The sequence below is a fragment of the Mesoplodon mirus genome (genome assembly GCF_964341445.2).
Source record: "Mesoplodon mirus genome assembly, chromosome: 4".
Classification (NCBI taxonomy): domain Eukaryota; kingdom Metazoa; phylum Chordata; class Mammalia; order Artiodactyla; family Ziphiidae; genus Mesoplodon; species Mesoplodon mirus.
Window position 1 is genome coordinate 26,068,995 of NC_138979.1, and position 12,466 is coordinate 26,081,460.

Consider the following 12,466-nt stretch of genomic DNA (forward strand, 5'->3'; position numbering starts at 1 on the left):
TGCTTGTTCTCAGGAATGTCATTATTTTTTAACTTTTTAGGGACAGAGATATAAAATGTATTTAAAAAAAATCATTACTTGATGTTGATGCTTCCAGTTTAAATTTAATGTTACACAGTCTTTTTCTTTAGTTTTTTTTTGTGTGTGGTACGCGGGCCTCTCACTGTTGTGGCCTCTCCCGTTGCGGAGCACAGGCTCTGGACGTGCAGGTCCAGTGGCCATGGCTCACGGGCCCAGCTGCTCCGTGGCATGTGGGATCAACCCGGACCGGGACACGAACCCGTGTCCCTTGCATCAGCAGGCGGACTCTCAACCACTGCACCACCAGGGAAGCCCTAGATTTTTTTAACTTCTAACATTTCTCTGTTATATTTACATTACCATTTCATATAATCTGAAACTCTTCTTTGTTGGTCTTCTACAGGTGGAATGTCATCCTTATCTCAATCAGAGCAAACTGTTGGACTTCTGCAAGTCAAACGATATTGTTCTTGTTGCCTATGGTGCTCTGGGATCCCAACGATTAAAAGATTGGTAATGAACCCTAATGAAGACAATGGAGAGTTTGCCTAAAATTCCATTTTTGATGAAATATTTTTAGTCATACCGTACTCAGTGCTCTGGAGATAACTCTCAACTTGCTTGAGGGAGAGAAGGGAGGAATGGAAGGAATCCTTCTCTTTTGTCTACCCATCACCCAGCCAATTTTCTTAAATTATATGTATCTTGTTGTAGATTGATCAATAACACGTGTCTGTATTAAAATCTATATATAATCCCCCAGTTAAGGCCTAAGACATAAGCTTAAGTCATGATTTACTTATTTATTACCTAAGGAACACATTACTAGTAATAGACTCTCCAGGCTTCACTTACCTTATGTATAAAATCAGGATAATAACATATAACTCCCAGGTCTATCATGATCCAAAAAATTACAATTTGAACCATTTTTGTAAACATCTGTAGAAGTATTGCACACTGTAAGTAATGATGAAATGAATAGTTCTCATTTTGAGACTACTCAATTTTTATCAATACCTGAGAAAATTAAACTAAAAAATATCCCAGTCTTTTCCTTCTCTTTCTCCTTTCATGCTCTTGTACTTACTTTGGGGCTGTGATTGGAGAATAAAAACAGCCACTGAGATGTAAAACAGAAAAAATCCATGATTGTGGAAGCATTGATCTCAACTCAATCATGCATCCAAATGACCTGGAGAGCTTTGTAAACACAGATTGCCAGGTGCCACAATTGAGTTTCTGATTCAGTTTGTCTGCAGTTAAGCCATGGAATTTGCATTTCTAACAAGGTCCCAGGTGATACTGATGCTGTTGGTCCATGGACCACATTTTGAGAAGCAGTGGTCTAGAGTGGACCTACTTGGTCTGTTTGGGAAGCCTCTTAACAAACTGAATACTCAGTCTCAGATCTTCAGCATTTCTGAATTTCCTTCCAGGGTGAACCCGAGCTACCCAGTTCTCTTGGAGGACCCAGTTCTTTGTGCCATTGCAAAAAAGCACAAGCAAACCCCAGCACTGATTGCCCTTCGCTACCAGATGCAACGTGGGGTTGTGGTCCTGGCCAAGAGTTACAATAAGAAGCGGATCAAAGAGAACATACAGGTGATGAGTGGGGCTGTGGGCACAGGGGGTCTAAATAATATCCTTCACAAGGGTCATTCTTTGTCCAGCTCTCAAGACTATCTTTGGGCCAAGATAATTTACCTGTTATTTATCATGCATGTATGACTTATGTATATTCCTAATGGTTTTCTCCTCCTACTGTGGCAACAGGAGAGGTGTCATGGCTGGATAGGATTAAGATTGGACAGAAAATGGAGATTTTAGTTCCAGCATTACATCTGCAATTTATTCTGTCACCCTGCCAGTGATATCTTATTTTCTTTATTCTCAGTTGACGAAATTGAATTGTGATTTTCTTTGACAGTTGGGCTGCTATAACAAAATACCACAGATATTGGGTGTTTTAGAAACAACTGAAATTTGTTTCTCACTGTTCTGAAAGCTGGAGGTCTGAGATCAGGATGCCTGTGTGGTCACGTGAGGGCCCTCTTCCAGGTCACAGGCTTCTCCTTGTGTCTTAATGTAGTGGGGGACAACGGAGCTCTCAGAGTCTCTTATATGATATATGATATTATTTAAATCTCATTCATGAAGCCTTCACCATCATGACCTAACCACCACTCCAAGGTCCCACTTTCTAATATCATTACAGTAGAAGTGAGTTTTCCAACATACGAATTTGGGGAGCACACAGATTACAGCAGTGATCTTCAACCTCAATGTCATCATGGTTTTATTTTGCATTCCTCTGAATAGTAACGTAGTTTCATTTTCATACTTCTAATCTCCCTGAGTTTCTGCCTTTGTGAAGTTCCTGTGCAAGACTTTGTCCATTTTTATTAGGTTGTCTCTTGATTTATATGTATGAGACGATTATTATACTGTTATCCATAACTGTACAGCAAACTCGCCCCCATTAAGGGGTTTAATGCAGAAATCATTTATGCATCTCATGATTCTGTGGTATGACAATTAGCCTGCACTCATCTAAGCTATTCTCTCCTTGGCTGGGCCGTCTCACGTCTTTGCAGTCAAATGCAGAGCAGCTAGGCAGTGCCGCTTTAGCAGGTGGATTTGGCTGTTGTCAGAGGAGCCAGCCCTCTTCTCCATACGGTTTTTCATGTAGAGTCGGCTAGACTGTGGCCACTAACCTGGTCTTCATCTCAGCACAGTGGTATAATACCAAAGCAATGAGTGGGAAAAAAAATCCTTGTCATGTCTAGGCTCAGAACTGACTACCACTTCTTCTGGCAAATTTCATTGTCCAGTGCAAGTTAGAGGTCAGGCCAATTCAAAGGGCAAGGAAATATTACCCTGAAAATTTGTTTTTGTCTTCCATTCAAATTTAGCCCTGTAATACACCTGGAACTGATTTTCTAATATGACATGAAAATGGATATATATATATATATATATATATATATATATATATACACTTAAATAGAAACCTAAATGTCCATATTTTCCCACAGATTTTCATTGTCAACTCTGTCATGTATCAAGTGTCCATAAGTACATTTCTGGCCTCTTTCTTCTAGTTAGCTATTTACTTTGCTGCACTGTCTTATTGTAGTGGAAAATAAGTCTTGCTTTAAAGAATGGTACATTTTTCTTCTTTAAGGATGTCTTGGCTGCTCTTGACTAGCTGTTCTTTTATATAAAATTTAGTATCACTTTACCAACTTCTACAAAAGAAAAAATCTTTATATCTTTGGTTCATGTTGCATTGAAACACTAGATCACTTTAGAGAAAACTGATTTCTTTTCAAGATTGAGATTTCCATTCCATGAGTATGATATGAATTTCTAATTATTTAGGTGTTCTTTAATATTTTAAATACATTTCATAACTTTCTCTACAAAGGCATTTACATAATCTTTTTTGTTCAATTTATTCATAGAGAATGAATAAGTTTGATATGGGCTTCTCGGATAGGTTTTCACTGCAGGGGGTTCTCCTTCCAATATTTGCTTAAGCTCAAAGCTGTGTCATACTTAGGGGTGCTGGGAAGGAAAAATCAGTGTAATGTTTGGTCAAGTACGAGTATTCTGTCCAGGTTGTCCAACTGCCCCTTTGTTTGGAAAAAGATTTTTGTTTGTTTGTTTTCTGTCACAAGTAATTCACTTAGAAAGATTTGGGATTGTTGCCTTGCAAGCTGTGTGTGTGTGTGTGTGTGAAATGGATCAGAAAAGGAGAGGGAGTGGGAAAGAGAGGTGGAGGATCCCGCAGAAGTGTTCCCAGGCTGGTTCACTTGAAAGCTGAGGACAGGCAAGTCTTCCCTGTACTCTCTTCTTGCCTCCATCCAGTTGGAAAGTCCTCCAGTTCCCAGGGGGAGGCCAACTCCTTGGGGGAGAGGTTAATGTGATTCTTCCCTTCCTTCCAGGTTCTCGATTTTGAATTAACTCCAGAAGACATGAAAGCAATTGATGGCCTCAACAGTAATGTACGGTATTATGATTTACTCTTGTAAGTGACTTGTATATATTTCACACACATTGTTTTCTTTTTTTTTAATGTTGCTTCACAACATTGCATTAGTTTCTGCTGTACAAAGAAGTGAATCAGCTATATGTATACATATATCCCCTTACAGATGAACCTATTTGCAGGGTAGGAATAGAGACGCAGATGTAGAGAACAGACTTGTGGACACGGGGGTGGGGGGTGGAGGGGTGGGGTGAATTGGGAGATTTTGATTGACATATATACACTACCATGTGTAAAATAGACAGCTAGTGGGAACACGCTGTATAGCACAGGGAGCTCACTTCAGTGTTCTGTGATGACCTAGATGGGTGGGATGGGGAGGGTGGGAGGGAGGTCCAGACACATTGTTTTCTGTAGCATGTAGGTCAGCAGAGAAACTGAGCTTCCCTAACCAGGAAGGCAGGCCTGGTTTCCAGTGTAGGAGTAAACCAGGGCTTCCTGTAGACCTCAGACCAGAGGTTTCTTCCAGGGCTCAGTCTCTGACCTAACAGAAATGTGAGCAGGGCCCAGGACAACTCATAAGTAAAATAACCAAAGTTCACATTGTGGTGAATTCACTACTTTATGCCCCTCATCTCTGTGCCTGGTGTACTTCCTCTCAGAGCTGACGTATCCAGTAGATACAGAAGGCACAGTGCCTACAGCCCACTATTCTTTTAGGGACCTAGGAAAATGTTTCACCTTTATTTTTTTTTAAATCAGGGGGAAATGATTTGTATTAGTAATGACTATGTAACAGTGAATCCAGCCTGGATACATTCATTTTTATCCTAACACAATTGTAAAATATCATGTTAATATTTTAATGGAGGAGGAGCCCATAAAGGCCAATGTGCGTCCGTGTTGTGAAGGCACAGTGGGGCATGCTTCCATCCCCTCCCCTAAATGTCTGGTGGCTTTTCTCCCTAATGTGCATTTCTTTCCCAAGACATCATCAATTTCTTCCAAATTTATCTCTTCACTGGACCTTTTTCCCTGTTATAACTCCATTTCCTCATCCTTGTAATCTCACCAAACTGAATTACAATTAGATCATGAATTTAACTGGCCCTCCAGTGAGTGACTGCTGTGTGCTTAGCAGGATACATCCAGATAAGATCGTGTGGGTCTCTCTGGTGTCTTGATTTAAGACTTACCTCAGTGTTGCCTTTGTGCATCAGGAGTCCACCCCCTGGGGAGCCCCTACCTCTTCGACTTTGACTTAATTCACAAACATAGTATTCCATGTTCAGTTACTGCAGGAGGATATCAGGACTGAAGAGAAAGAAGACTAATCAAACAGAGAAATTTGGAAGGGAATTTAGAGAGAAGGGAATACAAATTATTGATAAAGATCTAGTTTCAAATGAAAGATGTCAAAACTCTTTCTCTTGTTTGTAAAGCTATATCATGATTCTGAGAAAGGATATTATAAATGAAAAAAAGGTGGAAAGTTACTTTTCTGTACTCAAATCTTTGAAGTATCCTGTGTTCTCCTTATTAGGCTGTGAATGCCTAGACTTACTCAGATTTGTGGACTTAGGTCAACAGCATGGCTCCTGGCACATGGAATTGCTCAGAATGCACTGTTCAATGAATTGAATTGAAAAAGACAAACTTAGAAAGAGAAGTAAAAACATGGAAAAAAAGGAAAACAGCAGTAATACTAATTCCTTGATAACCAGTGTTTTAATACACTATAAATTAAGAAAATAGTAATCCCTGTTTATTGGTATAGTTACTTATGTGTACATGATATCTCAAAAGGTTAGAAGTTTCTTAACAGAGCACCCTCTATTTTGGGGGGTGCTCCATGTTTATGTGTTGGATGGATGTGTGAAAAAGATCAGCAAAATTCTTACTGTGATTATTGTCATCATCCAGGGCCAAATGTTCTACCTGGGGCTGAAGTGACCTTAGCATTTCATCTATAGTTCTTAGACCTTCTTAGAAATTGTAATTCCAACCAAGGTAGATATCACTGTGGCTTTTATGTTGCATGTGAATGTGGGAACTGGATATGAAGATGCAGTTGACATATGGACCGGGAGCCTGCATGTATATATGCTGTAAATGAGTTGGTTGTAAATTTAGAGCTTTAGAACATCCTAACTGCATCCACAGAGGAACATTCTCCTTGACAAGTGTGAGAACGAGTTAATAAAATTAATCTCCCTCCTTCTCTTTCAGCATTGCTGATCACCCTGACTATCCATATTCTGAAGAATATTGATTATGAGTGATCCGCCATGGTTGTATCAGAATTTATTGATTCTAGGGGTGTGGAGAGAATTGCTATAATCATTGGAGCTAATTAAAATCTGTGTCTCTAGTTTAAGACTTCTTGCATATTTTGGTGTGTGTGAAATAATAAAGATTTCAAAGTAAGGATACTCGGGAGGGGGATCAAAAGGCAGAGTCGGAGGACCTTGAACTCACCTTCCTCCATGAAGACATCAAAACTACCACTACATATAGAGTAACTCTCACTGCAAACAACTTGAAGAGTAGCAGAATGGCTCTCTACAACCCAAGCTATCAAGAAAGAACCTCACAGAGCCTAGTAGGTGGGCAGGAGAAGCAATCCATTCAGGACCCACACCCCTAGCAGGTGACCCAGAGTAGTATAAACAGGATCAGGGATCCTCCTTAAAGAGCGAGGGGTACAAGACCCATATTAGGCACCCCAGGTCTGAGGACTGGCACTGGGAAGATGAGCCCCCTTGGCTAGTTTGAAAACCAGTGGGGCTTACCAGAGGGCTGTAAGAAACCAAGACTCCATTCTTCAAGAGCGTGTACACATTTGATTTGATTGCTTTCAGTCTCAACACAGACAGCAGATTGGATTCTGCTTGATGCTCTGGCCGGTCTGCCAGGACTACCTCAGTGCATGCCAAAAGCCTCCTGCTCCATCCCCTCCTGCTCTGGCACTGGTCCCTGCTAAGGCAGAGACAGCCATCACATGCACAGGGAGAAAGTGATGGCAACTCAGAAGTGTGTCTCCAGCCCCTTGGGCCCTAGCCCGACCCCCAAAAGGTCACCAATTGCCATTGAGCCTAGAAGAAGCCTCAGCTCACACCTAACTCTGGCTCTAGTCCCTCTGACTCCAGCCCTATCTCCCACCAAAACAGCAGCTGCCAGCTCACCTAGGGAGAAGACATGGCCTGTGCTCACTTTAGATCCAGCTCTCCCACCAATGCCACTGGTCACAGGCAGACCACATAGAGATGCTCCCACACAAGGACACACATTTAGACTCTGGAATAGGTAAATGTTTGCCTAATCTCATAGAGACAAACAGAAAAGACCAAACAAATTAGAAGAAAAACACACACGTTCCAAATGAAATAACAAGATAAAACCTCAGGGAAAAAAACCCTATCGAAAGAGAGATAAATAATTTACCTGATAAAAGAACTCGAAGCAATAGTATTAAGAATGCTCACTGAATGTGGGAAGATAGTAGAGGAACACAATGAGAACCTCAAAGAACTAGAAAATATGAAAAAGATCCAATCAGAACTGAGGGATACAGTAACTGAAATACAAAATACACCAGAAGGAATTAACAACAGGTTAGGTGACACAGAAGAATGTTTTCACAACCTGGAAGACAGAATAGTGGAAATCACTCAATCAGAACAGCAATAAAGAATAAATTATTTTTCATAAGAACAGTTTAAGGGACTTCTAGGATAACATCAAGTGCACTAACACTTGCATTATAGGGGTCCTAGAAAGAGAAGAAAAGAGAGAAAGAGGCAGAAAATATATTGGATGAAATTATGGCAGCAAGTTCCCAAATCTGAGAAGGGAAAAGATATCCAGGTGCAGGAATCACAGAGAGTCCCAAACAAGATGAAACCAAAGAGATCCACACCCAGACATATCATAATTAAAATGGCAAAAGTTAAAAATAGAGAATTCTAAAGGCAGCAAGAGAAAAACAATGAGTCACATACCAGGAAAACCACATCAGGCTATCAGCTGATGTCTCAGTAGAAATATTACAGGCCAGAAGGGAGTGGCATGATATATTTAAAGTGCTGAAAGGAAAAAAACCCTATGATCAAGGACAGTCTACTCAGCAAGATTATCATTCAGAATTGAAGGAGAGCTAAAGAGTTTCCCAGACAAGCAACAACTGAGTTTATCACCACTAAACTGACCCTACAAGAAATATTAGTGTCTCCCTTAAGTGAAAAAGAAAAAGCTATAACAAGAAATAAGAAAATATAAAAAAGGAAAAATCCCACTAGTAAAGCCAAATGCATAGTAAAGGTGGTGTATCAACCACTTAAATAAACTAGTACAAATGTAAAAGACTAAATTAAATAGTTAAGGGATAGACATGAAGATGTAAAATATGACATCAAAAACACAAAATGTCAGGACGAAGGGGGTAAAATGTAGATCTTTTAGAATGTGTTGAGCTTAAATGATATCAGTATAAAGCAAGTAGATATAGGTATAGGTTGACATATATAAACTTCATGGTAAGCATACATCAAAAACCTACAGTAGAGGGCTTCTCTGGTGGCACAGTGGTTGAGAGTCCGCCTGCTGATGCAGGGGACACAGGATCGTGCCGCAATCCAGGAAGATCCCACATGCCGCGGAGTGGCTGGGCCCGTGAGCCATGGCCACTGAGCCTGCGCATCCGGAGCCTGTGCTACGCAACGGGAGAGGCCACAACAGTGAGAGGCCTGCATACTGCAAAAACAAAAAACAAAAAACAAACAAAAAAAAACCCTATAGTAGATACACAAAAATTAAAGAGAAAGTAACCCAAATATAACACAAAGTTACCAAATCAAAAGATAACAGGCTAAAAGAAGAATAAAAAGACAAGAAAAACTACAAAAACAACCAGAAAACAAGTAACAAAATGGCAATAAGTACAGTATTATCAGTCACTTTAAATGTCAAAGGAATCAATCCTCCAATCAAAAGACATAGAGTGGCTGATTGGATAAAGAAATAAGAACAGTATACATGCTGCCTTCAAGAGCCACACTCCAGAGCTAAAGACATGCACAGAATGAAAGTCAGGGGATGGAAAATATCCTCCATGCAAATGGAGGAAAAACAAAACAAAAACCTGTTCTAGCAATACCCATATCAGACAAAGTAGACTTTAAAACAAAGTCCATAATAAAGAATAAATAAGGGCATTATATAATGATAAAGGCATCAATCGAAGAAGAGTCTATAACATTTGTGAACAAATATGCATTTAATTTTGAAGTACCTACATATATGAAGCAAATATTCACAGACCTAAATAGAGAAGTTGACAGGAATACAATAATAGTAGGGGACTTTAACACTCCACTTACATCGAAGGTTAGATTATCCAGACAGAATATCAATAAGGAAAAACTGGACTTAAATGATACATTAGACCAGTTGGACTTAACAGATATTTAGAGGACATTCCATCCAAAAACAGCAGGAAACAGATTCTTTGCAAGTGCACATGGAACATTCTCCAAGATAGATCACATTCTAGGCCACAAAAGAAGTCTCAGTAAATGTAAGATGATGGAAATTGTATCAAGAGGCTTTTCTGATTGCAACATGAAATTAGAAATCAATTATAGAAAGTAAAATTAAACAAACAGTAAGTGGAGACTAAGCAATATGCTACTGAAAAACCAATGGTCATTGAAGAAATCAAAGAGGAAATAAAAAAAGCCCTTGAGACAAATGAAAATGGACACACAATTTCCAAAATCACAGCTTAGCATTTTGCTGATATCACTGTACATGTTAAATTTTATTTGGCTTCTTAACATTCCATTGTATCAATGTTTCATGATTTCCCTAACTCCTCCCAAATTTATTATAATTTAACTTGTTTAGAGGTTTTTCCTTTATGGATAATGTTGAGCAAGATAATAAGTTATATAAAATATTTATCATTTGGGAGGAGTTACACTGTAATAGTTCTTTAAAAGTTATACACTGGGTGAAAGATATAACCCCTCCAACAGTCTGTTTGCATACTGCAAAAACTATCAATAATTAACCTCCACTAAGCACCTTGCCAGCATGTCTTTTTTTGTTACCCTTTTCAGGATTGCACCCTTGTCAGGACTGGATATTCTTATTATAAATCAAAGAAGAAGACATGAAATAATTTTTTTCTGATTGAAAAGGTAAAACAGCAAATTTTCTTTCATTTTGAAGTTTTATTTCTTTACTAAAGGTTAACATTTTGAAAAACGCTCATTAATCATTCCTTTAAATTGTGTGTGTATGTGTGTGTGTGTGTGGTGTAGTGTAGTGTAAGGTAGCTAAGTGTTTCAAATGATGTTTGGTCAAGAAGGGGCTTCATCATTGGAAAAGCAAGAAAGATATTGGTATGTGGAGGTTTCTAGTCCAGCATATGTTTAATAATTGTTCAACATTCTCTTAGAATAATTTACAATAATGTAAGTGTATCTGGAATTTAAAATTTACTCCTTAAAAATATGAGTTAAAATTTTGCAAAAAATTAATGATGTCTTTATTATTTTATAACACTTTACTTAAGACCACTCTGATAGAAGTACAACCAAGTTAACTGGCTTCAATTCTCTTCTTACTCCATGGGTACTGCTTTAACTTTTCTTCTCCTCCAACATATTTCCTAATAGCTGGTCAGTACAGTTGGGGTGTTACCTTCCTGTTATTCATAACCTGTGAGGGCAGAAGAAAAAATCAGTGTCTGCTTAGTCACAGGAGCAACAGGTAATGGATCCAAATGCCAGTGTTTGGAACTTAATGATGGTCATGTCATTCCTGTATGGAATATCACACCTATGCACCTGAGGAGGTAACAATAGTAGTTTGGGGTTGAGGATACAAAAGAAAATAGACTTAGTGGAAACCAATGTGGGTTGTCAAGTCATTGAGTTCCTGTGTGACTCTGGGAGGCCCAATTTGTTCTACTAACCAGGCTAGAACCATCCCCTATGAAAGGGGAGAAAGTATTCAGCCTTCACTCCACATCAGGGCCTGAACATACAGTCACCTACCGATTATTCTGGGCTTCCCTCCTGTTTGCATCTCTTTCCCAGCTTGGCAGAAGAGGTGAGACTCAGCTGTCAAGGACACTGTCAGTTGCTTTGCTTAGAGATTGATTATAATGGGAGTGGTTTCTCTGTATATTTCATCAGCTCAAGATTCCTTTCCTCCTTCCAGGAAGACATAACCCAGAGAAACAGTTGATGTAAAAGGTCCTGAAGATGAGGTGCTAGGAAAATGATAGGAGAGAATTGCTGGGCATCTATGGGGTAGCCTGCTGAGTGCCAGGTGAGAAATACTCCACCTGTGTTTTGCCTTGTACTGTTGTTACTGCTTGGAAACTTATCTTGAATAGAAAATATAATATCATTTGTAGGAATAAGCCACAATCTTATAGGGCAAGGTCTCAGTTCTTGGTCCTCATTACTGTATTTTGATTGAAACATAATTTAAGTGCTTGGACATAAGAGAGGCTAGTGGACAAGTCTCTAGACTGGAAGTCAGAAAGTTTGCTGTCCATCTTGTCTTTAGAGTATGTAGTTGTATGACAAAAGACTCGTCCTTAAACTTTGAGTCTCACTTTTCTCCTCTGGAAATACAGAAATATTCAGAGACTCTTTACAAAAGAAGATATTCAGATGGCAAATATGCACATGAAAATTTGCCCAACGTCATTTGTCATTTGGAATAGGAAACTAAAAAAAAAAAAGATTCTCCTACACACCTATTACAATGACCAAATTCAAAACAGTGACAGCACCAAATGCTGACAAGGATGTGGAGCAACAGGACCTTTCATTCATTGCTGCTAGGAATGCAAAATGGTCCCACTACTTTGGAGGAAAGTTTGGGGTTTCTTACAATACTAAACATACTCTTACTATGTGATCCAGCCACTGTATTTTTTGGGTATTTACCTAAATAAGTTGAAAGCTTATATCCACAAAAAACCTTGCACATGGATGATTATACTAGCTTTTAATAATTGCCAAGTTATATATAGAGGTTCTTTGGGTATGGATACATAATTTTATCCATCAGTAGAATATTATTCAGTGATAAGAAATAAACTATCAAGACATAAAAAGACACGGAGGAAACTTAAATGCATATTGCTATGTGAAAAAAGAGTGCCTTAAAAGGCTACATACTCTATGCTTCCAACCGTGACATTCTGGAAAATGCAAAATATAGAGACAGTAAAAAGATCAATGTTGCCAGGGGTTTGGAGGAAGAGAGAAAGGGAAGGATGGATAGTGGAGCATGTAGGGTTTTTAGGGTGGTGAAACTATTCTGTATTATGTATACAGTAATGGTGGATACATGTCAATACACATTTTTCAGCATGCATAGAGCTGTTGTACAACAAAAAGTGTGAACCATAATGTAATCTATGCGCCC

At 39.0% G+C, this 12,466-nt stretch overlaps 1 protein-coding gene across 7 annotated transcripts in view; it reads left to right on the forward strand.

Moving 5' to 3' along the window:
* LOC309802590 (dihydrodiol dehydrogenase 3) overlaps positions 1-12,466 on the forward strand; it is a 43,095-nt gene that overhangs the window by 11,160 nt on the left and 19,469 nt on the right. For 3 of the 7 annotated variants that reach the window (XM_082618271.1, XM_082618273.1, XM_082618274.1), the window contains exons 1-2: positions 10,109-10,215; positions 11,243-11,353. The exons of 1 other annotated variant lie outside the window; for it this stretch is intronic. Coding sequence is in view for 2 of the 6 variants with exons in the window: in XM_082618275.1 (XP_082474401.1) it covers positions 425-534; positions 1,461-1,626; positions 3,972-4,054; positions 6,245-6,287 (402 nt within the window). In the remaining 4 variants the exon portion in view is untranslated. Of the gene's footprint in view, positions 1-424; positions 535-1,460; positions 1,627-3,971; positions 4,055-6,244; positions 6,336-10,108; positions 10,216-11,242; positions 11,354-12,466 lie in introns of those variants that run through there. 3 more of the 7 variants (XM_082618275.1, XM_082618277.1, XM_082618272.1) reach the window with 2 other exon arrangements.